At 43.4% G+C, this 26,843-nt stretch overlaps 1 protein-coding gene across 1 annotated transcript in view; it reads right to left on the bottom strand.

The window, feature by feature from the left end:
- Positions 1 to 2,158: 2,158 nt before the first annotated feature.
- Positions 2,159 to 26,843, bottom strand: part of kif17 (kinesin family member 17) — a 76,741-nt gene continuing 52,056 nt past the window's right edge. The window contains 12 exon segments of the mRNA XM_037679312.1: positions 2,159 to 2,301; positions 2,628 to 2,748; positions 2,854 to 2,915; positions 2,993 to 3,251; positions 3,550 to 3,778; positions 4,047 to 4,082; positions 4,084 to 4,133; positions 4,254 to 4,351; positions 8,949 to 9,114; positions 9,213 to 9,295; positions 9,428 to 9,880; positions 24,252 to 24,441. Of these exon segments, the coding sequence (XP_037535240.1) occupies positions 2,159 to 2,301; positions 2,628 to 2,748; positions 2,854 to 2,915; positions 2,993 to 3,251; positions 3,550 to 3,778; positions 4,047 to 4,082; positions 4,084 to 4,133; positions 4,254 to 4,351; positions 8,949 to 9,114; positions 9,213 to 9,295; positions 9,428 to 9,880; positions 24,252 to 24,441 (1,890 nt within the window).

Below are 26,843 nucleotides of genomic sequence, written 5' to 3'. Positions count from 1 at the left end.
TGCTTCTGTTAATTACTGGCACTATTTTAGATTTTACAGACTTTATCGTGTTGAACGTCTGATGTGACTTTTAATTTAAAGCAAGTACCTGCAGAATGTCTGACCCATGTCATTTTGAAATGGGAGAGCTTCATTCAACTCGACCATTACAGAACAAATATTCACACTACTCATCTTACACAGCACTCGGCTGATGAGAAAGCCCGCTCAGCTGTTCTGTTATCCGATTATCTTCAGCACCACCTCCTTGTGGTGCTCAAGAAGTTCCGTAGTGTCATCTCTCAGTGACCCACTGTCTCTACTTTGAACACAAAGTGTCGAATTATGAAACTATTCAAATATAAAACGACAGATAAGGAAAAATATTTGTTAAAATTAAAAATATATAATCAACAAATAGAGGTGTGAGCTGTAGAAAATGTTCTATGAAACCACAAAAAAGGTTAAATCGTGTCATCTGGACCAATTTCATTAAGTGAGAAACATTTCGTACCCCATCCAGAAGACTTCCTCAGTCTATGGCCTGCCAACCAGGTCTGTCCTATAGGTAGCCTTCACTGCTGTTTCAAGCCAACCTCCTGTTGAATCTTAATTTCTCACTTAAAGAACCTGGTCCAGATGACATAACTTAACCTTTGTTGTTATCTAACTGGATGACCGAGCTTACAAACCTTGTTCTATGAAACAATTTGGGAAATAAGTGGATTTGATTTGTTTTAAGCTGTTGTATAAAAGAAGATGCACCTTTGGTAATTTTTACAGATCTTACTCCATACAAGATATTTAAATAATTTATTCTGAACAACAATGTTCAGCACAGTATTTCAATATCACACCCAAATCAAGTTGAATGATTAGTGTTTGGCTCCAGGACATAGGGTGTCACATCAGTCTACAACGCTCACCTAGAGTTTGTGTGTAACATTAGAGCCGTCAGTCCTGCTGCCTTGACAACCTGACCCGGTTGTTACAGCAGAGTCACACGTTTTCCAAAGCACTACAAACTGGACTAACATGTTGGCTGAGATCTGTTTCATTGCCTTGGTCAATGATACTTTACATTAAAGCTTAAATGGCTCTTTCTGAAGTACATCGAATTAGCCATAAAAAAAAGCATTGTTTGGGTTCAGCAACAAAGATGGAGATTGTTGAAAAGAAAACATGCATTACTAAATGGGCAGCTGTGGCTGAGTGGTTAGAGCAGTCGTCCTCCAATGCAAGAGTTGGGGGTTCAAATCCACCAGCAGTCACATGCTGAAGTGTCCATGGGCAAGACACTGAACCCCTCATCACCTCCTATGTGTGTCCCATTGGTGTATGAATGTGATAAAGCACTGATTATTCTCTTTAGAATGATTTGTTCAATTAGCTTTGTAGAGATCTAGAGTGATGTATGAATGGGTAAATGAGGACACAGATTGTAGTGTAAAGTGCTTTGAGTATCTTGATTAGATAGAAAGGCGCTAGGGGTTGAACGAGTATATAATTTTTAAACTCGACATTAACATATATTATGCTCCTACCATTTATCATACTGCAAATAAGTCACAGGAAAAACTAAACTATTAGTTATTATTATTAAACTGCAAACGTGAAAAAACATGCAGCACGTCAAAAACGAAACTTAAACCGAAACTGGTTCGGTGGATTGGACCCGGTGTTACACCATACTCTGTGACCTGCAACAGTGCAACACCGCCCCCTACGGTCATACGGTGGTCACATAATATGACGTCACTACAGATACCCGACGTTACATTTTTAACCTCGATAGATGTCCTAGCAATCGATGTGTAGATTACTCAAGTACTCTGTTAATGCCCTAAAAGGCGCTATACAAGTACAGTCCATTTACCATTTAAATTTTAGACTTCTTCTGCAAGTCAAACTTTTATTTCTGTACAAACATTTCAGAACATTATTATTGTAGGTTAGATTTACCGGAATATTAATATTTACAAGACACATACTGACACTGGTGTCGACAAAACATTACCTCTGAGCATTTCAGGCAGGCATTAGCAAAATATGTATAATTGTTCAAATGTAACTACATAATTAATCATTATAAAAATATGTGTCAAAACCGTGATTAGATGGGCTTGGAGTATGTTGTGCGGCTTGGTGTATGTCGTGCACAAGTCCATTACAAGTCCCTTCATGTTGGAATATGAGACTTGCTTTTTTTGCGCTTTACCTTTCCGTTGGGGACGTCCAGCGACTCCAGACGAAAAGGCCGAGGGAGAACGGGATCTGATCTGACAGGGGGGCTCATGTTGGACCTGCTCACACTGAGGTGGGCTGCCATGTAAACCAGAGGAGCAAATAATCAAAAATAGAGACAACAAAAATGAGGAAGAGTCACCCCAGGTGTAGCTACTAATGTTTTACTTTAAGGAAATTAAACTATCACTTGGGAAAAAAAAAAAGTGCAAATTTCTATCGCTGGCCTTTTTTGTTACAACAAAAAATTTACAAGTCTTAGTTCAATGTAATATTAAAAGTGTTTTATATCAAAAAATATTATTTCCAAGGCATTTCTTAGCATTCAGAGTTCGACAGATCTATTTAAAAAAAAAAAGAAACATCAAATTTTCAACATGAGGCTTAAAAGAGAGATGTCTCACTGTGTGCCTTGGTAGCATCAACTCCCAACAGCAGGGTGGCTTTTTTTGACTTGAAGTAGCTGCTAGCAATGTTCTCACTGTCACTTCGATCCAGCATCTCTTTGTACCTGTCCTCTTCCACCTGTTACAAAACACAATGATGAGTTTCTGTCTGTTTTTAAATGCAGACGATTCAAATTGGTGTTTTTAAGTGAAAGGCAGTCTATACAGTAAAACACATCTATACCATCACCTGCACTGCAGCATCAAAACCTGAATCTTTGTGAGTTGAAGATTCTGGCAGTACTGCTACAAAAAAAGAAAATAATTATGTATATTAAAACAATACTTTATGATTTTCTGCAGGCCTCACTCTTTTCTCTTACCTGAAGGCAGTGTTGTTTTCTGCACCATCACATCTGGCAGCTTCCAGATGGTGCTGTCCTCAACCCAAACAGCTTCTTTTTTCAAGCGGTCCAAGTTGCTGTAGTTGCAGTCGCGGCGCACCAGCTGCACCATGCGCTCAAGCAGACTGTTCAACAGCTGGCCTTCCCTCTCAAGACGGCGGATAGTTGCCAGATAGTCATTCCTCTCCACTTCAAACTCTGCCTGCAGATCACGGATCTCCAGTCTGGCTGCTTTCAGCTGTTACACAAGTTAATACGGTCTTAGATGAAAACTGACTGGTTTGTCAACAGCAAGAAAAAAGCTGAATGGCTACAACTTATATTTAAATTTATCATGTATGAATTTACTCCTATTTACTTGGAAATTAGTTTTAAATATGTACACATTGTAAAACACAATAGCATCAATCATTAAGAACTGTCTTAAAGATTCGACTGATTTTTGCCACTAAGGACTCATTTCAATTCCATTTTTAAGTCTGTATTAATTCTTGCAGAAGTCCTTGTGCATTTATCCTGTAGACATTGACACCTACCTTTCCCTGGACTTTACCCAACATCTGGCTTTTGACATGAACCTCTTCCTGGATCGAGTTGTAGACATCTAGCAGCACATTTTCACTCTCCTCAATGTCTTCTGACAGAGCGTGGATGAGCTGAGCTTTTCTTTGATCAGCAAGGTTTCTCCTCTGCCATTGCCTCTGCTGTAACTCCTTGTTCCTGGCCTGTTCTCCTCCTATGACCTCCTGTTCCAGCTGCTGCAATCTGGAGAGAAATAGGGAGAACAAGGATGTATTTCTCCATATATATTAATTATCTTTATGAATAAGCTAGGTACGTATATCAAGAGACAGTTGGATATGCTCAGTGTTATCATACAGTACAATAAACAAAACCAGATCCCCACTAATTACAACATGAAGTGAAGTATGGTAATTAAACATTAAAGAGTAAAATATTAAAATGATAAAACAATACAGAATTCATACTCTCATATGTGCTGTGTGTGTGTGTGCTGTGGAAGTGCACAAACCTTTCCAGAGCATGTTTCTGGTCCAGGGCCCCAGCCAGCTGACTGTATGAGGCCCTCTCCATCTGGATGTTTTGGGGCTGCAGCAGGCTGGCTCAGCAGCAAAGGGATATAACATTTAATAAGTTGAATTTACAGCTGTGTTTTCACTCATTTTAAACCCATAAAAAGCTTTCACTTGTCATGTTGGAAAAGTGCAGTGGACTGCACCTTTGTTGGGGAAGTAGCTCCAATTGCACAGAGGAACATAGGATCAGTGTTGGGGTAGTCCTCTTTCTCAACAGCCTGAGTTAAACGGCTGGAGCTTTCTAAAGAAACACAAAAAAACTCGGAAACAAACTTTTATTTTCTGTGAGCATGCAGTGTGTTGAATGACTGGGGGAAAGCTGACACAGAGTTATTAAAACAAAAAGAAGCAGAACACTAGTTAACAGCTAAACGGAACAAACTGCTAGTTAAAAGCCAAAGATATAAGCTAATAGATAAATGTAGCAAAACACCAGTGTAGGAGACATTTTATCTTTTTAATATTTGATGTAATTATAATTTGTTTAATTCCTTTAGGATTCCTTTAGGATACAGGTTTCTCTTGTAAATGAGTCCACATGACTCAATGAGACTAACCTGTATAAATAAAGGTTGAATGAATGGATTACTTTTTTGTTGTAATATATTGTTTAAAAAAATGTATTTGAAGTAAATTTTGAATTGGTAAAGAGTGTGGGAACTCATAAATGGGTGAGCAGGTGTAGGACCAGCATGCAATGCGGGGTGGGCATATGGTTTATTACTTGAGCAAAGGAGGAGGAGCAGGAAGCACAAATGTTTGTTTTGTTGCTTGATGAAAATGATTAAAACAACCATCAATGGAAATAGTCTTGGTTTGGACATTGGACTTCTTTTTTGACCTGCGTTGAAAAAATAACCTTGTTGCAGTTGGATCTTTTAAACTGGTTTGAGTTTGAAACAACTCATCACTACAGGTCGTATGCTGGTGAAGATTCTCAGTCATCCAGGACATGATGAATTCAAAAAGCGTTCAATACAAAAACAACTGGACTTTATTTGTAACAGAAGACGTTTTGCTCCTCATCCGAGGAGCTTTCTCAATTCAAAGAGCAGTGAGTGAGATAAGACACACACACACATAAGACACACACACATATGTAGATTGGCAGTTCACACCTAAACAGTAGGTCTTTGTCCATCTAATTCACAGACGAGGCCCCTCTGTTCCCATCAAGTGTGAAAACCGGCTGGGAATCTGTTTTAAAGTTGCATTATATGTTTTTGAAAGTGGAAATCTGAGGCCTCCTCCTCTGTTAAGAGATGGCTTTTCTCTTTTTACATAAATTGCTTCCTTCACCCCCCTCTCAAACCATCCGTGTTCTCGGTCCAAAATGTGCACATTTTGGTCCTCAAAAGAGTGTCCCTTATCTGTGAGGTGGAGGTGAACAGCTGAATTTTGTCCAGAGGAGGTGGCTCTCCTGTGTTGAGCCATGCGTCTGTGAAGAGGCTGTTTAGTTTCTCCAATGTAGAGGTCTGGACAGTCCTCGCTGCACTAGACCGCATACACTACACCACTCTGTTTGTGTATGGGTGTTTTGTCCTTAGGGTGGACCAGCCTCTGTCTGAGAGTCCTGCTGGGTTTGAAATATACTGGGATCTTGTGTTTGTTGAAGATCCTTCTGAATTTCTCTGATACTCCAGCAACATAAGGGATGACAATGTTTTTCCGTCTGTTGTTCTCTTTTTTCTGTTTATTAGTGTGTTTTGTAGATTTCCTCGCTGACTTGACAAAAGCCCAGTTAGGATATCCACATGTTTGAAGAGCTTCTTGAATGTGTTTTTGTTCCTTTTTCTTCCCTTCTGTCTTCGTGGGGACGCGTTCGGCCCGATGTTGTAAAGTTCTGATGACAGAGCGTTTGTGTTCCAGTGGATGGTGGGAGTCAAACAGAAGATACTGGTCTGTGTGGGTTGGTTTTCTGTAAACTTCAATGGGTCTTACGTCTTCTGTTACAAATAAAGTCCAGTTGTTTTTGTATTGAACGCTTTTTGAAATCACTACAGGTCCTTCTCAAAAAATTAGCATATTGTGATAAAGGTCATTATTTTCCATAATGTAATGATAAAAATGAAACTCATATATATTCAGATTCATTGCACACCAACTGAAATATTTCAGGTCTTTAATTGTTTTAATACTGATGATTATGGCATACAGCTCATGAAAACCCAAAATGCCTGTCCCAAAAAATTAGCATATTTCATCCCACCAATGAAAGACAAGTGTTTTTAATACAAAAAACGCCAACCTTCAAATAATCATGTTCAGTTATGCACTCAATACTTGGTCGGGAATCCTTTTGCATGAATGACTGCTTCAATGCGGCGTGGCATGGAGGCAATCAGCCTGTGGCACTGCTGAGGTGTCATGGAGGCCCAGGATGCTTCGATAGCGGCCTTAAGCTCATCCAGAGTGTTGGGTCTTGCGTCTCTCAACTTTCTCTTCACAATATCCCACAGGTTCTCTATGGGGTTCAGGTCAGGAGAGTTGGCAGGCCAATTGAGCACAGTAATACCATGGTCAGTAAACCATTTACCAGTGGTTTTGGCACTGTGAGCAGGTGCCAGGTCATGCTGAAAAATGAAATCTTCATCTCCATAAAGCTTTTCAGCAGATGGAAGCATGAAGTGCTCCAAAATCTCCTGATAGCTAGCTGCATTGAACCTGCCCTTGATAAAACACAGTGGACCAACACCAGCAGCTGACATGGCACCCCAGACCATCACTGACTGTGGGTGCTTCACACTGGACTTCTGGCATTTTGGCATTTCCTTCTCCCCAGTCTTCCTCCAGACTCTGGCACCTTGATTTCCGAATGACATGCAAAATTTGCTTTCATCCAAAAAAAGTACTTTGGACCACTGAGCAACAGTCCAGTGCTGCTTCTCTGTAGCCCAGGTCAGGCGCTTCTGCCGCTGTTTCTGGTTCAAAAGTGGCTTGACCTGGGGAATGCGGCACCTGTAGCCCATTTCCTGCACACGCTTGTGCACGGTGGCTCTGGATGTTTCTACTCCAGACTCAGTCCACTGCTTCCGCAGGTCCCCCAAGGTCTGGAATTGGCCCTTCTCCACAATCCTCCTCAGGGTCTGGTCACCTCTTCTCGTTGTGCAGCGTTTTCTGCCACACTTTTCCTTTCCCACAGACTTCCCACTGAGATGCCTTGATACAACACTCTGGGAACAGCCTATTCGTTCAGCAATTTCTTTTTGTGTCTTACCCTCTTGCTTGAGGGTGTCAATGATGGCCTTCTGGACAGCATTCAGGTCGGCAGTCTTACCCATGATTGCGATTTTGAGTAATGAACAAGGCTGGGAGTTTTTAAAAGCCTCAGAAATCTTTTGCAGGTGTTTAGAGAAAAACACATTAAGCATCTGTTTAAAACCTTTTTCTTCCATCTTCGAAATATCTCCAAACTGCGCCCATCTCTCACATTTGCTGATGCAGAGAAACTCGTCCATGCTTTTGTCTCCTCCAGGCTCGACTACTGCAACTCCCTGTTTACTGGAATACCCGGCAAAAACCTTCAGAAGCTTCAATATATTCAAAACAGTGCAGCCAGGATTTTATTGAGAGCTCGTAAATTTGAACATATTACACCCATTCTCCATAACCTCCATTGGCTTCCTGTCACTTACAGAATTCAGTACAAAATTGCTCTCATCACCCATCAGTGTTTATACGGAAATTCACCAGATTATCTGAAGGACCTTCTTGCTCCATATTCATCCACCCGATCCCTACGATCACAGAACAGTAATCTCCTCCACCTTCCACGAACTAAATTAAGAACAATGGGAGACCGGGCATTCTGTGTGGCTGCCCCCCACCTCTGGAACTCCCTCCCTGAATATCTGAGAGCTCCACAATCATTGACTGACTTTAAAAAAGGCTTAAAGATTTTTCTTTTTAAGCAAGCCTATTCTGCCTCCACATGATTGTATCATTGATTTTAGTTGATTGTATCATTGATTTTAGTTGATTTTATCATTGATTTTAGTTGATTTTATCACAGATTTTAGTTGATTTTATCGCTGATTTTAGTTGATTTTATCAATTTTAGTTGCACTCTGCAGCACTTTGAGATTTTTGTTAATGAAAAGTGCGTTACAAATTAAATTCATTATTATTATTATTATTAGAGTTACGTCGTTGATTCAGATGGTTAGGTTAATAGCTTGTTTAGAGAACCTTTTCATGATATGCTAGTTTTTTGGGACAGGCATTTTGGGTTTTCATAAGCTGTATGCCATAATCATCAGTATTAAAACAATTAGAGACCTGAAATATTTCAGTTGGTGTGCAATGAATCTGAAATATATGAAAGTTTCATTTTTATCATTACATTATGGAAAATAATGACCTTTATCACAATATGCTATTTTTTTTAGAAGGACCTGTACAACTAAAAGCTAAATGTAGCAATGTAGCTAAAAGCATCAAAATGCTAGGTAAAAACTAAAAGTAGAAAAAAGTCTAGATAAAGGTAGCGAAGTAGCTAAAAGCTAAATGTACCAAAAAGCTAGGGAAAAACAAAGTAGCATAACAAGACAAAAATTGAGCAGGTATGCTGAAAAGGATTTCAAAGAAACCATGTTTTTGGAAAAAACCTCACTGCCTTTCTATGTGAAAAATATTTGCAAATAAAGTGAAATATTTTAAATAGTTTACAAATTACAAAAACCAAAAGTCATACAAGGTATCTCCTGAATGAGCTGAACATTTAAATATATAAATGGCTAAAACTGAAAAGTATGCAGAAGTAGCTGGATTGCACAAATAGAAAAGGACAATAATACATACAGTGGTCACAACAACAGCAGAACCTGTGAAGTTCTTACCATTCTTGGGGACAGAACTCCCTCTGCTGGCTTGGGTCTTCTCCAGGTCCAACAGTGTAGATTCATATGAGCGCCTAAGAGCAGAAATATCCTCCTGCAGCTTTGCCTTGGACTCCTGCTCTGCGTTGTACTCAGCCTGCAGCTTTGCCAGTCTCTCTTCATACTCCTGTAGAGAGAACAGACTATAAATTACCAGGTTCCTACATAATGCCCACATATATAAGAAGTGGTAATGCAAATGAAGTGTGAACATCCTGAGTTTGCCTCTTTAATCTTTTCTTGCTTTGTTTCAGTGGTGCTGGAATTTGGTACTGAAGGAACAGCTGAGGCCTGACCAGTCAGCAGAGCTGCAGTTCAAAAAGAAAAAAGAAAAGCACGCAGCAAAAGCAAGTTAAATTTCTTAAAGTATCTGCATTTAAATTTTTTAGTCCATTTTCAATAAATAAAACTAAAATCATGTTAGAGAATTCATCATTTACATGAAAGGCCAGAGGTGTCCAGCTGCCCAGAGACGAGGGCCCGCAACTTCTTGATCTCTTCCTGATACTCTCGAAGTAAAGCGTCTTTGGGGTCCTCGTTGATTTGAGGCCTGTTCCGAATACTCTTGGCCCGGTTTGCGTAACGCAACGTGCTGAGACTTTCCTCATAGTTATTATCTGCAGGTGAGAGGCAGGCAATCATCAAGGTGCGGGTGTTTCCTCCCAGGGAGTCCTGCAGCAGCCTGGTCAGTTTAGAGTCTCTGTATGGAATGTAATTGGAGCGACCGTCAACCAGGGCAGAGATGACATTTCCCAGAGCTGAGAGGGAGAGATTGATCTTAGTGGCCTCACAGAGTCTCTCCCCAGTGGCACCGGTTTTAGACTGGCGCTCACTTCCTGCAAGGTCCACGAGATTTAGTTTTCCTGCTCGCAGATGGGCTTGGCCAGCTGGATCTAAGAGTTTGGGTCAACAAAAGGAAATAAAGAGAAGAGACAACATTCAAGCTCATTCTGAAATACTACTTTGACTTCTCTTGCAACAGATTTAAAAATACTTTTTGCAAAGTCATGAAGACTAGTCAGAAATAAAGTCTGCACTAATGAACAAAATCTGCACAATATTTTCTCGTGTCAAAGGAGAATGTCATTTAATTAAACATTTGTAAACAAAATTTGTTATTTGTTATTGACAGTTTTACTTTTTGTGTTTAGCAGCAGATTCACACTCACAGTTTATTAACGGCTTCTCCAAGACTTTTAGATTCCCAAATTGGAGCGGTGGTCAAGACCAGTTTTTATCACCTCAGACAGCTAGCTAAGGTAAACTCCATTCTCACAAAACAGCAGCTGGAAACAATAATCCATGCCTTCGTCACCTCTTGGCTGGATTACTGCAACGCTCTTTACCTTGGAGTCAGCCAGTCCTCCCTCAGACGCCTCCAGTTGGTCCGGAACGCTGCTGCTCGGCTTCTAACTGGAGTTCAAAAGAGGGAGCACATCACCCCCACTCTGGCTTCACTCCACTGGCTGCCTGTTCATTTTAGAGTTCATTTTAAGGTTCTTTTATTTGTTTTTAAAAGTTTAAATGGTCTTGCTCCATCCTACCTCTCTGAGCTGCTTCACCCATACTCTCCTGCTCGGTGCCTCAGATCAGCTGATCAGCTGCTCCTGGAGGTGCCGAGGTCTAAACGGAGGCTCAGAGGGGACAAAGCTTTTTCTGTTGTTGCTCCAAGACTGTGGAACGATCTCCCTCTTCCCATCAGACAAGCCCCTTCATGTCCAGTTTTAAATCTCTTTTAAAAGCACATTTTTACTCCCTGGCTTTTAGCACACACTGAATTTTGCTCTGCACTGTTTTTATTTTTTTATTGATCTTAATGTTTTAACAACTGTTTTATGTGTTTAAATGTTCTTGATTTTATATGTACAGCACTTTTTGGCAGCTGTGGTTGTTTTAAAGGGCTTTATAAATAAAGTATTATTATCATTATTATTATTTTCCTTCTCCGATTCCTCAATGTTTGTTTCCCTTGTCAGACCATGACCAGGTCATTCCCATGACTAAAGCTTCCATGTGGTTTTGGATGGAGTCAACAGGGTGCTTTGTTTATGTTGAGTGCATTTCAAAATTGTCTATCAATATATCACTGAGGTCACTAAAGTAAACCGTTTCAAACTCCCCCATTTGATATTGTTCAGGAAAACCCTTTTCCATGTTAAATTTCCTACTTTGCAACAACATTTGGGAGATCTTAGATGTGTTTTGGGTTTTCTCGCTTGGTTACTTCTGAACTAACTTTTGCACCAAATTTTTATTCTTACTGGGATAAATCCACAAAAAAGTAATAGTAACAAGTCCAAAATGTTCTATCAGGTCATCTGGATGGTTTCTGTTTTTGTTAAGAGATTTTTCATCCTTCATCCAAAGGATTTCATCAATCTGAGAAGCCACAAATCAAACTGAGTCCCACAAGCAGCACACTCCCATAGTGGACCAGTTTGCTGTGATAAGAAGGTTTCTGGGGGCCGCCCTCTCCCCCGTCGACTCATCCCAGGCAGCTAACTTCCTTACTTGATTGAGAAAGTCCTTTGGATGAAGGATGAAATGTCTCTCAACAAAAAAAGAAACCGTCCAGATGACCTGACTGAACATTGTTGGTTCTATTTCGTATAGGCTTCGCCCTTTAAGGCCCTCGCTAGTGGGTTTTATCCCGTCATGCAAAGCATCGCACTGAAAAATTTAGTCCACGCCCACCTGTTGTGTGGGCCCCACCCGGTCCGTATAAATTACGTTAAGAGTGAGTAATCGGCTCCCATTTTTCTTCAGCAAGCAATTAGCACTGACCTTCAAACAACGAGATGTTTAGCACCAACACCATTCGCCTGTGTCCGTCCTGCAAGACCAGCTACTTGCTGAGCTTGGACTGGCACGACACCTGCAAAGGATGCCTGGGTCCCCGCCACGCCGCCATTGCCTCCTCCTGCCACCTTTTTGACCTCCTCCCCCCGGAGGAGAGGAAGAGGCAAGCAGCCTTGTTTAAGGCTAACGTCAAAGAATCCCTCTCCATGGCGGGGGACTGTTCACTGGACGACGCCATCGACATTTTTGACGCCTGCTCTCGGAGCGAATCGGATGGTTCCTCCGGGACAGGCGGCGTCAGCAGCAGCCCCACTGCTCATTCCCTCCCTGAGAGCGTAGTGTCGGAACGAGGGGGGCCGAGCAGATGGCGGAAGCTTTCGGAGCGAAGTTGTCCAGGTTGGACTAGCGTCCTGTTCCTCCAGGGAAGCATGACCAGACGGTGACGTCGCTCTCCAATCGAGCTCACCAGTGTGCGTTCCAGGCGGCCGCAGCAAACAATAACATGGTGCTGTTGGCGTACAGCGTTTCAAAGAGTCTGGAGGACACAGACCTGCCTGAGGAGATGAAGAGCTCCCTCTGCAAGGCATCTGACATCATCCTCAACCTATGCGCCTGATCTGCTGTCTGCCTGTCTCGCATCGCAACCTGGATGACGATGATCCAGAGGTCCACCTGGCTCTGTCACTCCCCCTCCCTGCCAGAGAAACTGCAGAAGGACCTGATGGAAGGCCCCATTACGACGGACGCGCTGTTCGGGACCAATTTCAAAGCCATGCGGGAAAAGTCGAAAAAGTCGGAGAAGGTGTCAGAGACTGTGCACCATCTGATCAAGCCGCATGCCTCATCCCGGCCCGCTGGAAGGATCGTCGTGGCCAAAGGCAGCAACAGAGACGTTCCACAGCTGCAGCAGCGTCCTCCCACTCCGCCACCAGCCCCTCCCATCAGAGAACAGCCCTTCTCATCCCGGCAACTAGTGGTGCAGCGTTTCCCCAGAGACCGACAACAGGCGTCACCCTGGGACAACAAACCGCAGGGCTCACGAGGGAGAAGATTCAAGAAATTACTCCTTGCAGGGGATGTGTGTGTGCAAAATGCTGCCTCCTCTCACCACAGCGGTGTCAAACGTGTGCTCCCGCGGCGCTGGCAGTTTTCACCCAAACGGTGCCACGTTGATGAGGGTGCGCACACCTCTCCTCAGCGCACGCCGGTTCACATCAGCGTGAATGCAAGCCTGCAGCCTGAGCGTGGCACAGTCACAGCCCGTGGCTCAGACGTGGCAGAAATTTGGCAAAGTGGCTGTGGACCTGTTTGCTAAGAGCCCTTTCAAGAAAGCCTCCCCTTGGGTCACGCGGAGCACACCTCCATGACACATGACAGCGGTGGAGGCTGTAACCTGGCTGACGTCCGGAAGAAACATGACACATCACAAAAATGTGTGCCCACTCCCCGAGCATTTTGCGGAGTGGGAGCGGAAGTGCTCTCTAGATAGATAGATGTGCCGTCTTATCAGCAGGGGTTACACGCTACAGTTCACAGCTCAACCCCCCCCCCCCCCCATTTGGAAGAATTTTATAGACAGTTCTGTCATCCCCAGACCAGATCTCGTCCCTCCACGTAGAAGTTCAGGAACTTCTGGTAAAAGATGTAATTTCCAGGGTTCCCGACGGAGAGGAAAACACAGGGTTTTACTCACATTACTTCCTGGTCCCAAAACGGACCGGAAGGATGAGACCCATCTTGGATTTGTCGATTTTCAACAAGGCGATAATGGAGAGACCGTTTCACATGTTGACAACCAGACAGCTGTTAGACAACATTCAGCGAAGCGATTGGTTTATCTCCATCGTTCTGAAAGACCCCTTTCACATCCCGATCATCTCAAAGCACAAAAAGTTCCTGCGCTTCTCCTTTCAAGGGATTCAGTATCAGTACAACAGGCTGCCGTTCTGTTATTCCCTCACGCCTCGTACGTTCTCAAAGTGTGTGTGGAGATGGCTCTGCAACCATTACACAGAGCAGGGATGAGAATTTTGTTTTACCTGGACGCTGCTGACCCGTTCCAGACAGGAGGCAGCAGCGCAGACCCAGGTGCTGACGTCACACCTGTTAAATCTGGGCTTCGCCATAAATTGGGAAAAAAGCTCGATTCTCCTGGCCCAGACGATCGTTTATCTGGGAGTGGAGCTAAACTCTATCACCATGAGGGCTTGTTTATCACAGATGAGAATCGAAACTCTAGAGTGGTAACAGCCATTTCCGTCATGAAGCTATTAGGAATGATGTTGTCAGCTCACACGATGGTTCCGCTGGGCTTACTCCACATGCGATGCCTTCAGAGATGGTTCGCTCGTCTGCATGTGGATCCAGTGAGGCAGAAGAGACGGATGATTGCTGTGCCCCCCTCCGTGAGAACAGACCTCCGACACTGGGGAAACCCCCTTGTTTTGTCTGAGGGAGTCCCTGTCAGCAGATCTACGTCACACGTCTCAGTGTTCACAGATGCATCCCTGTCATCTTGGGGAGGAACATGCCTATCCCGAGCTGTAGGGGCACTGTGGCCACCTCACACAACAGCTCATATAAATGTTCTAGAATGTCGCACAGTTTTGAATGTGATTCAACACTTTGTCTCTGTGCTGCGGAATCAACATGTTCTGATTCACACAGACAACAAGGTTACTGCAGCATACATAAACCGGCAGGGGGGTGTGCGCGGTGTGCGCTCAGCCCAAATTTTATACATTGCAAGACGGTTGCTGTGTTGGGCACACCAAAATCTGCTCTCCATCAGAGAAGTGTACATCCCCGGTGTTCTGAACAGAGGGGCGGATGTGATATCCAGGGGCAGTCCACATCATGGGGACTGGAGACTCCATCCCGACCTGATGGCTCAGACGTGGCAGAAATTTGGCAAAGTGGCTGTGGACCTGTTTGTAACACGAGAGAACGCTCAGTACCAACTATGGTGCTCACTGAGCCCACAGGACGAATTGCCGCTAGGGGTGGACGCGTTTGCTCACAGCCCATGGCCTAAAATGCTTCTTTACACGTTTCCCCCACTCCCTCTGATATTACGGTTTCTGAACCGAGTTCGGGAGGAGGGATTGACAGCCCTCCTGGTGGCTCCTGAGCACGTGAACGCCCCATCGTTCCCAATTCTACGAAGCCTGTTATTGGGGCGCCCGTGGAAACTGCCATGGAGGGAGGATGCTCTCCTCCAGGCGGGAGGAGCGATCAGGAGCTACCCAGAAATAGGCCAGCACCTTTGGGTCTGGCCGCTGAACTGGTCCATTTGGAGAGGATGGGTCTCTCCCAAGATGTAGTGCGCACAAACCAGAATTCACGTGCTGCCTCAACCACAGCGCTGTACACATCAAAGTGGACAGCTTTTCAGCGCTGGTTTACGGAGAAAGGTGTAGAGGCCACTTCATGTCCACTAGGTGGCGTGCTGTCCTTTCTGCAGCAGCTGATGGACAGAAATCTGGCGTTTAGCATGATTAAAACGTACGCTGCAGCCACCTCTTCCTGTCACGAAGGTTTCAGGGACAGAACAGCTTTTAATCACCCGCTGATGAAGCGTTTTTTTAAAAGGTGTACAGAGACGTAGGCCTATATCACGCCCACTTGCTCCACAGTGGGATTTAACGCTGGTTCTGCGAGCCCTGATCAAAGCTCCATTTGAGCCACTGAATCAAGTTCCGATTAAATTTTTGTCTCTTAATACAGCCCTGCTGTTGGCTATAACATCCGATAAGAGGGTGAGCAATTTATCTGCCCTCTCTGTCGCTCCGTCATGCCTCAGAATTCAGGCTGACGGCAGCTCAGCTGATCTGAGGCCTAACCCAGCGTTTATGCCTAAAAACATCACAAGCTCTTTTAAATCAAGAGCGATATCGTTGGAGGGATTTTTCCCTCCCCCCTACAAATCAGAAGAAGCATCATCTTTTCATCTTCTCTGCCCTGTGCGTGCGTTGACGTGCTACATAGCACGCACGGCCGCACTGCGTCAGACTCAACATTTGTTTGTGCATTATAGAGATGCATCTGCAGGTCGCCCGTTATCCACCCAGCGCCTGTCATACTGGCTGTGTGAGGCCATTTCTGAAACCTACAGAACATCAGATTTACAGCCTCCTGACAACCTCAGGGCGCACTCGACCAGGGGTATTGCATCTTCGACTGCTTTGCATAATGGTATGACAATGTAGGATATTTGCACTGCAGCTGCGTGGTCAACACCCTGTTCATTTATTTGCTTTTATTTACGTGATGTGTCGGCTCGTTCCATGACGCATTCTGTCCTTAGTGCCTTAACAGAATGAATATTGTTGTTTCATGGAATCTCGTTTAAACTCACATCTGACTGCATGCATTTACAGTGTGAGATGTTATCAGTCACAGGTTGTGACTGTTGTTCTTGTTCTATTGTCACTAATCAGTTCATGACTATTGTTATTAATCAGTTCACTTATTATTATTAATCTGTTCGTATTGAAGAGCCGTGGATCTGCTTGGTTCACTGCCTTTTTCAGCCTCTTCTCTTTCCCGTTGAAAACTTTTCTGGGGCGTTCATACACTCAGAACATGTAACTACGCAGCGCGCGTCTATGCATGGTACGCGTAATTACGCAACGTGCATTTACGCACATGGAGAGCTTGAGTGACGAGACTTTTTTTGGCAAGTGGGTGCTTCATATGGTGTTCGAATGGACCCAGTGAGGCGAGGACCACATAATGCTTCACCTTTTAATGCACTAGTGAGGGCCTTAAAGGGCGAAGCCTATACGAAATAGAACGTTGGTTATGTACTGTAACCCCAGATTCTATGAGTATAGGCATAGCCATTTAAGCCCCAGACCTCACTGGCTCCTAAATGGCTGAAGAAAATAGCTATTTGGGAGCCGATTACCCGCTCTTAACGTTATTTATACGGACCGGGTGGGGCCCACACAACAGGTGGGTGTGGACTTAGCTTTTCAGTGCAATGCTTTGCATGACGGGATAAAACCCACTAGCGAGGGCCTTAAAGGGCTACGCCTATACTCATAGAATCTGGGGTTACAGTACGTAACCAACGATTTTTTACCTGGATCATTGGTCATGAACTTTGATACACGTAACAAGATTTTCTCAAACTGAAATAGCTACAAAAGAACCTAGATGTATTTGGCTAGACTGTTAAATATTTGTAGATTTTATCATACCCATAAACATTTAATACACTAAATAACTATTCCAACTGTAGTGTCATTTTTTTAAATTTAAAAATAAAAAGTTGTTGCACTGTAAGTATTATGAAGTCACATCCTCCAACACTTGACACTCAAATATTTAGCACGTATCTTTTTTTTTTTTTTTTTTTTTTCTTGTGATGGCCTCCCTTCTCCCCTTACAGCCATCCTCTCCACACCATTATTATGAAATATTTATTATAGTGACTATCTAGTGTAGGTGTTTTTTTTTAATAGAATAGAAAGAAAGAAAAGACAAAGTAAGACTCCAAAATATAAGAAATATACACAAAGAGAGCACACATCAAAACACCCGGCCACTGTCTGTTCACCTGCAAAGAACATGACAAAACACAGCAACAAAATACATATGTATAAAGAACTTAAAATATTCATGGCTTTGCAGTAAGTTTCCATAAATATATATACCCATACCTACGCCTATATACATACATACATACATACACATGAATATACACTCACATACATATCTATATATCTACATTTAAAGCCTACGTAAGCATCCCTGCTTCTATTTGTGTGTGGTTGTGAGCATGCATAAGTGTATAAGGCTTCTCTAATAGAACATTTATTAGTAACTGTGAAGCAGCAGAGACCCGACCCCCAAGACCAGAGGCAGACGAAAAAGGGGGGACCAGAGCCCAAGACCCCAGGAGGGACCCCGACCGCGGAGCCCCCAGAGCCACCCACACAGGACGAACCACTCACCCACCCCCCAGAACGGACCACAGGGGAGAACCGGAAGATCCCCACCAGCAACCACATACAGTGACCCCCCGGGGCCAACAGCGACAAACTCATAGGCCTCCGTCGGCACCCGCCGCACCGATGTAGGTCCAGGTCCAGGCACCGAGGCCCGGGCACCGAGGACTCACACCACCCAGGCCAAGGCCCGACAGGGCCAGAGGACCCGAGCCCCACCAGGCAGACACCAGGCCGAGCCGACACACGCCCAAGCGCCCAGCCCCCGATACCAAGGGCCCCAAGCGCGCCGGCAGGCAAGGGCACACCCCACCAGGGGGCCGCGCGATAGGGGCGCGATGCCAAGCACCCCCAGTTGTATCAAAGAGGGGGCAGTCCGAGTCTCGGCCTAACAAATACCCATTCATACACAGACACAATCACACAATCCCAACCTCAATCTCACATTCACTCACTCAAAGACATACAATAACGATACATTTCATTCTTATTCCCGATACGCACTCTATACCCCCCAGGTCCAAGACATGTACCCGCCCTCTACAGGGGGCAGCCCATGCCCAAACCCAGGAGGTAAACCCATTCATTCTTGAGCGGAGAAGAGCCAATACCCCAGACCCGGCCCAGGCCATACCCCGCCGACAGGACACCCCCCCACCATGAAGAGGACACGCCACCGACCACCCCCACACACCGCCAACAACCAAGCACGCACCCCCAGCCGACCGCCCGCCAGGCCCCGGCAGCCACCCTGGCCAGCAGGCCAACCATGGCACCCAAGAGCCAAGCTCAGGGGGTCTAAACAACCCCAGGGAGAGCACAGCGCCAGCACCGCCCACGGCAACCCCCTAGGCCCTGAACCCCCACATAGTCCTGGTCAACACCCGACGGCCTGCCCTTCTCCCGGACCCCACCCCCGGAATGGCAGTCAGGGAACTAGGTGGGTAGGAAGAGGAGAAAAAATAAAAATAAGACCCCGACACATACACCCCCGCCCCTAGATGTGCTGTTGATTTGTGTTGTTGTATAGTGCCATTAAAAAGGAAAGAAGAAGGAGCAAAGGCTGGCATGGTGCCAGTTTCCCCTCCACCCCAACTCTATCCAAACCCTAGTGTCTAAATGCAACCGTTGTAAGTGAGCACAGGCACAGGGGGTGAGAGTAAGGTCATCCCACCACCCATAGCCATGTGCCCACCTCAAGTTCCTATATATGAATGTCATGAGGATGTTATGAATGAATGTCTAAGGTGTACAGTAAAATTGAGTCCCAGGTGGCTATGGTCAACAAAGATGTAAAATTGTTGCAGCACACCCGAGCCCAAACAACCCTAAATGTATGGAATTGAAATGAAGAGGGTGGAGGTGCATGGTGAGGGATGGGGAGAAATAACTGTGAGAGCAAATGCTCCCACAGGGAGTCAGCTCCCCCACTGACCCAACAGCCCCCCCCCCCCCAGCTCCCCAAGGTCCACCCAGGGATTGAGGCCAAGACACCTCTCCATCTGGACCCGAGGGTCGTCAGAAGCTGTACCAGCAGCCTACACACCCGAGGGCCGCCAGGACCCCCACAACCCGCAGTCAGCCCGCCACCAGATGGAGCCAAACCCCACCAGGACGACCCGGCCAAGAGCGCCCGCCCAACCGCCGACAGTGCCAGGAAGCACCGGGAGCGAGCCCCCACCACAGGAAAGGGGCCAGCCAGCTGGCCATGCACAGTCCCGGGCCGCCCCCAAGGACATCCACCCCATCCCCACCCCAGAAGAAATACTACACCCACCCCTCATTCGGACATCTCTCAAAACACATAGCACACTAGACACCTAGGCTGGGTCAAACTACCCCCTCTTAGGGGCCACTGGTCACGCCCCCAAACACCCAACCCCCCAGCCCATGAACCCACAACCCACCAGCGAGCCGAAGGCCCCCGCCCAGAACCGGGCACCAGAGCGCAAGCCGGCCCAGAGCCCGGCAACCCGCCCGCCAGAGCCCAAGATCCCCGAACCCCACAGGCCCAAGCCCGGGGGCGACAAGCCCCCAGAACCCCAAGCCCCCGCGCCCACCCCGAACCCACACCAGCACAGCCAGGCTACCAGATCGGTGACCCACGACCGCCGCCACAGACCACCTGAGGGCCTGCATGCAGCCACCAGCAGACATCCCCCAGAACCACCCAGGCCCTCCCCAGAGGGAAAGCAGTGCCCCCCTGCCCAGGTACCCCCAAGAGCCCAGCCCCCGGCAACCCCCCCGGGGCCCAAACCCATACACCCGCCTCCACATCAACCCCAAGGCCCCACAAGGTCAGATCCCAGACTACCCACCCTCACTATAAGTAACGGAGCCGATCAAAGGAGCCCACAGAGATTGATCCAATGTGTCGGCAGGTACTGTTTCAAGACTAATATGATCTAACAGAAGATTTTTATACTGATTAATGCTAAGATTATTTTTATTTTTCCAATTCAGGAGTATGGTTTTCTTTGCGATGCATAAGGCAGTGAAAATCATGCGACATGTATTTTTTTCCAGGGTAACATCTTCCAAGATAGCCAATAAGCAAACAGACGGAGAGAGTGGAATATTACATTTCAGACATTTAGACAAGTCTTCACAAACCTGGACCCAGAACCTCTGAACGGGTGGGCAGAACCAGAGTGCATGGATATAATCATCAGGAATATTGCCTGTGCACTGTGAGCAGTTGTTAGATGATGTAAATCCCATCCTAAACATTCGCTGACCTGTATAATGTACTCTATAAAGAACTTTATACTGTATTAATTGTAAGTTGGAGATTCTAGTCATTTTAAATGTTCTTAAACATATTTTAGACCAGGTGTTTTGGTCAAAATTGATTGATAAATCTGACTCCCATTTTGCAACAGGTAGTATTATGGAGTCATTGATTCTAGACAATTTCTTGTATATTTTAGATAATAATTTGGGGGATTTAAGATTAAGGAACTCTAACACACATATTGGTGTTTCTAACAAAGTTTTATTAAGCTTAAATTTCTTTTTTATGATAGACTTAATTTGTTGATATTCTAAGAAGTATTTATTTTCAATGTCAAATTGTATTATTAAATTATTAAATGGAATAAAGTCTACACCTTCATATATGTGTTCCAGACGTTCAATTCCCTTGACTCTCCAACCTGGGAAATTTAACATATTATTTTCTTGTAGGATGTCAGGATTGTTCCAAATGGGTGTATGTCTACAGGGGAGTAGTGAAGATTTTGTCATTTTCAAATACTCCCACCATGCTGTCAGAGAAGAGCTAATACTGATGCTTTTAAAGCAAACATGTCTTTTTATATTTGTGCTAATAAACGGTAGATCTGAAATCTTAATATTATTGCATAAAGTTTGTTCTATGTCTATCCAAGTTTCATCTAATGTATTTGGATTTAACCACTTTGAGATATATTGTAACCTATTGGCTAAATAGTAGTGATAGAAGTTGGGAAGTTCTAATCCTCCGGTATCTTTAGATTTCTGTAATGCTTTTAAGCTAATACGTGGAGTTTTGTTTTTCCAAAGGATTTTAGATATCAAAGAGTCCAGTGACTTAAACCATTCAGTTGAAGGTTTATTTGGAATCATTGAGAATAAATAGTTTATTCTTGGCAGGACCATCATTTTTACTGAGGCAACTCTTCCCATAAGTGATATGGGCAGAGATTTCCATCTAGTAAGATCATCTTCAATGTTCTTTAAAATTGGGATATGATTCAATTTTATTAAGTCTTCCAATCTAGGAGAAATATTAATGCCCAAGTATGTGATGTCACCTGATTGTAGTCGTTCATTGAGAGAAGTATTAAACACGCAGTTTATTGGAAGAGCTGTAGATTTTGACCAATTTATAGAATAATCAGAAACTTTTGAGAACGAGTTTATTAATTCGATAACATTAGATATTGAATTTTCTGTGTTCTGAAGAAAAAGTAAAACATCGTCAGCATAAAGACTAATTTTATGTTCTATATTTTTACACAGTATACTTTTAATATCAGCAGTTTGTCTTATTGCTGCTGCTAAAGGTTCAATAAAAATAGCAAATAGTGCAGGTGAAAGTGGACATCCCTGCCTGGTCCCCCTCTGTAAACAGAAGCTTGAAGATATTTGATTATTTGTCCTGACACATGCTCTTGGTGAGTTATATAATATTTTTTACCAATTAATGAAATGGTCCCCAAAACCAAATTTACTCAATGTAGCAAATAAAAATTTCCAGTTTACCCTATCAAATGCTTTTTCTGCGTCCAAAGACAAAATAGCTGTTTCAATATTTTTACTATATGAATACTCTATTAAATTATATAATCTGCGTGTATTTGTGGTCGAGTGTCTTCCTTTTATGAATCCAGTTTGGTCAGGATGAATAATGAGAGGAATTATTTTCTCTAATCTTTTAGAGAGGACTTTACTAATTATTTTAACATCCACATTAATAAGAGAGATGGGGCGATAACTGGTAGGTAGTACTGGGTCTTTGCCTGGTTTTAATAGTAGACTAGTGTTGGCTGAATTCATATGTGTTGGAAATCTGCCATTTTCTTCTGACTCATGTAGCATTCTGAGAAATATTGGTTCCAGGATGTTCCAGAACTCTTTATAAAATTCTGCTGGATATCCATCTGGGCCTGGAGATTTCTTATTAGGCATGTTTTTAATGGCTTCACGAAGCTCATCTGATGTTAATGGTGAGTCTAGTTCTGAAGATTGACTACTGTCTAGTTTTGGAAGTATTACTCTCTCCAAGAATTGATTAATATCTTCATCTGTTGGATTTATTTGTGGAGTGTATAGAGTTTTATAGAAATCTCTAAAAACACTATTTACTTTTTCCTCGTCATAAGTTATGTTACCATTTGTGTCTTTAATACCATATATAGACGTTTTTTCTTTATTTAATTTGAGTTGATTAGCTAAAAAGCTACCTGATTTATTACTGTGTTCAAAATGTTCTAAGCGAAGTCTTTGTACCAAGAATTTGTTTTTTTTGTCAATACATTCATTTAGTTCTAATTTTATCTTGCGTAGTTTTTTCTGTGTTTCCTCTCCTTGTAAACTTTCTAATAATTTGATAGATTTTTCTAATTCCTCAATACGTTTATTTTCTTTTTTCTTTTTGTTTGTTGCGTAGGATATTATTTTCCCTCTCATAACTGTTTTCCCAGCCTCCCAGAGTGTACACGTTGATGTACCTGGCAAGTCATTAAACTCTAAATACGATGTCCATTCATTTTTAAAGTATTGTATAAATTCTTCATCCATAAGCAGTGATGTATTTAATCTCCAGTTTATACTTTTTGGCATTTCTTTCTTATTATCTAAATTTAAAGTAACTGGTGCATGATCGCTGACAGCAATAGGGTGTATCTTAGTGTCTGAAATGTTGGTCAGCAATGAGTTGCTGATTATAAGATAATCCAGACGAGAGTAAGAGTGATGCACATGTGAAAAGAAAGAATACTCTTTACTATTAGGGTGAAGAGACCGCCATGCATCGCAGAGTCCATAATCACTCATGTACTGTTTAACTACATTTATGGATTGCCAACTGCGTTGAGCTCCTACTGCATTCAGCCTGTCTATTTTGTTATCTAGACCAAAGTTAAGATCACCTCCCAGTACCAGCGAGCAATCCATGTGATTTGATAGATTAGAGAAGAGATCATGAAAAAAAACGGCATCGTCCACATTTGGCCCATATAAACTAACAATACAATATTTTTGACTGAGTATGGATAATTTTAATATTATATATCTACCTTGTGGGTCCATAATTGTGTCTAATATTGTGAAGTTCACATTTTTATGTATTAATATTGCTACTCCTCTCTGTCTTGAGTTATAGCAGGCTGAAAATACATGAGGAAACTCAGGAGATTTTAGCTCATCCACAGTTGATGGTAATTTATGAATCTCTTGGAGTAATACAACATCTGCCTTTAATCTTTTAATCTGGCTAAAGATTCTATTTTTTTTATGTTGGCTACCGGCTCCATTAATATTCCATGTGACAAACCTTAAGATACCCATATTTGTGCTTGTGAAAATATAATTAAACCACACCCATTATCACAAATATCAAAAATAGTAAAACACCCAGACAATAACATAATCCTTAATGATTGATTATTTATGATTTATAGATAAACTAAGTGCTGTTTTTGAAGGTAAATCATGGATGTATTCCTTTATGAGGTATTTGTATGTATGTATATGGATATATATAAGCCTTTGTGCCTGTGTGCTAATAATTGTTGAGTCAGAAAAATAGAGACAAAAAAAAGAAAGTGAAATGATAATAAACACATAAGGATAAAAGAAGAAAAAATAAAAAATTTAATACACTAAATAACTTTTCCAACTGTAGTGTCATTTTTTTTTATTTAAAAATAAAAAGTTGTTGCACTGTAAGTATTATGAAGTCACATCCTCCAACACTTGACACTCAAATATTTAGGACGTATCTTTAAATCTATAAATATGAGCTCACCCGTGTTGCAGATCTCTAAGTGGATGGTGAAGATGGAGTGGGAGCGGGAAGAATCTTTATTCATCAGTGTGTAGCCTACTGCCCGATTCTTCCAGCCTTGCTCCATGATCCTTTCACACTCCCACACGCTGTGCACAGAGTGCATGGAGAGGTTTCGTACATACAATCCACACTCTGGGTGCTCCTTCAGCTAGGCATTCAACAACAATAAAACGCATACAAGAATGTCAGTTACCCACTAAACACCTCAGCCTTTAAGGAATAGTTTAACAACTCTGGCTTTAAGTCACTATGGCAACTTTTCACTAAGTCCATCCATCCATCCATTTTCTTCCGCTTATCCGGGGTCAGGTCGCGGTGGTAGCAGCCTAAGTAGGGAGGCTCAGACTTCCCTCTCCCCAGCCACTTGGGCCAGCTCTTCCGGGGGAATCCCGAGGCGTTCCCAGGCCAGCCGAGAAACATAGTCCCTCCAGCGTGTCCTGGGTCTTCCTCTGGGCCTCCTTCCGGTGGGACGTGTCCGGAACACCTCACCAGGGAGGCGTCCAGAAGGCATCCTAAACAGATGCCCAAGCCACCTCAACTGGCTCCTCTCGACGTGGAGAAGCAGCGGCTCTACTCTGAGTCCCTCCCGGATGATCGAGCTTCTCACCCTGTCTCTAAGGGAGAGCCCAGACACCCTGTGGAGAAAACTCATTTCGGCCGCTTGTATCCGAGATCTCATTCTTTCGGTCACAACCCAAAGCTCGTGACCATAGATGAGGGTGGGAACGTAGATCGATGGGTAAATTGAGAGCTTCGCCTTTTGACTCAGCTCTCTCTTCACCACGACAGACATGTACAGCGCCCGCTTCACTGCAGACGCTGCACCTATCCGCCTATCGATCTCACGCTTCATTTTTCCCTCATTCGTGAACAAGACCCCAAGATACTTGAACTCCTCCACTTGGGGTAGGACCTCCTCCCTGACACGGAGAGGGCACTCTACCCTTTTCCGGCTCAAGACCATGGCCTCGGATTTGGAGGAACTGATCTTCATCCCGGCCGCGTCGCATTCGGCCGCGAACCGCTCCAGCGAAAGCTGTAGATCACGATCTGATGAAGCCAATAAGACCACATCATCTGCAAAAAGCAGAGACGCAATCCTAAGGCCACCAAAACGGATCCCCTCAACACCTTGGCTGCGCCTAGAAATTCTGTCCATAAAAGTTATGAACAGAATCTTTTCACTAAGTATTTTGCACAATCTCGATGTATTCAATGAGACTGTTTTCACAAATATTCTGTAGTATGACATATGCAGGATATATTCATACATTTACGGGTTCTTCATTTTTCTGACTGTGTAAATGTCGTGCATTGAATCTAACAGAAATGTAACGAGAGACGTTATTTATCTTTGACCCATCAAAATGAATGCGGTCATTTATTTGTAGAATCAAAGTTTAACATCAAACATTTACATTAATTTGGCAAAATATGAAAACAATAACATGGCTAGTTTCACAGGAAGTGGGCACAATACGGCGATTGTCCTCACTTTCAGCAGAACAGTAGACATCAATCACACGGCGGTGATTGAGAACTTTGCTTCAGACATTTCTAAAATATCTGTAATGATTTTAGGAGAAAGGAGAGTTTAAGATGGAAAATGGAGATTTATCTTACAGAGAGATGTGTGAGGGAATTTATCTGTTTGACCAGAACGGGCACGCTCCTTCAGATCTCAGCTTGGCCACGGTACGCTTGGTCGAAATAGAACTTTTACCTGGTTGATGATAGATCAGGTCGGCGTGAAGTCCTTCTTTTGACTCTTTCAGCGTCTCCGTTGAGAACAGCTAAAATACTTCGAGAGTCGTGCGAGGTTATCCAAACAGAAGTTATAATTCCCAAAATCATCCCTGCATTCTGGATTCAAGAACTCTGAACTCCTTCAGAGCTCTACTCCTTTAAGCTCTTTTCATCTCGTCGCGTCTCTCTTCGACAGAGACTCGACACAGACATCAGACCCTTTTTTGACACTTCTCCATGAGCTGCATCCGAGAGCGTTGAACTGGGAAGTTGCCACATTTAAATGGGCCGACTTCCGGTTCATTTGAGAGCTTTCTAATTGGTGGATGGACCAGAACAGAGGTGTGGTTTGTGATGTAAGGGGTTATGAAAATTCAAGGATAGAGATTAAGATTGTTTAAAACAGACAGAAAGATTATTGGAGAAAACCAGACTTTGTGGAGTCAAACTCTCCTGTATCTTCTGTAAAAGTTAAACATGACATTTCTTTTCAGTAAACTTTTTAGTTGACCGAAACCTGAACTTTAACACACACTTACAAACTTGCTCATTGAAGACAGAAAAATCAAGAAATGCATATTACCCTGATTTCTTCTTTGAATGAGGAATAAAAATCATTACTTACTGTTTATGTAAATAAAAATGAGTAGTTCTCTTCAACCTGTAAACATTGTTTGAACTAACACAATTTGATTATTAAAACATTTGTAAAGTAGTAATGATCATAGAGAATTGTCATTTCTACTTGATTAATTCAAAAAAAAGAAAGTCTCCGGATGGGTCAAACTGTATTTCTGGATCAGA

The sequence above is a fragment of the Nematolebias whitei genome, chromosome 7 (genome assembly GCF_014905685.2).
Source record: "Nematolebias whitei isolate Nwh7 chromosome 7, NemWhi1, whole genome shotgun sequence".
NCBI classification, from domain to species: domain Eukaryota; kingdom Metazoa; phylum Chordata; class Actinopteri; order Cyprinodontiformes; family Rivulidae; genus Nematolebias; species Nematolebias whitei.
This window is presented reverse-complemented; position numbering and strand designations above follow the sequence as displayed.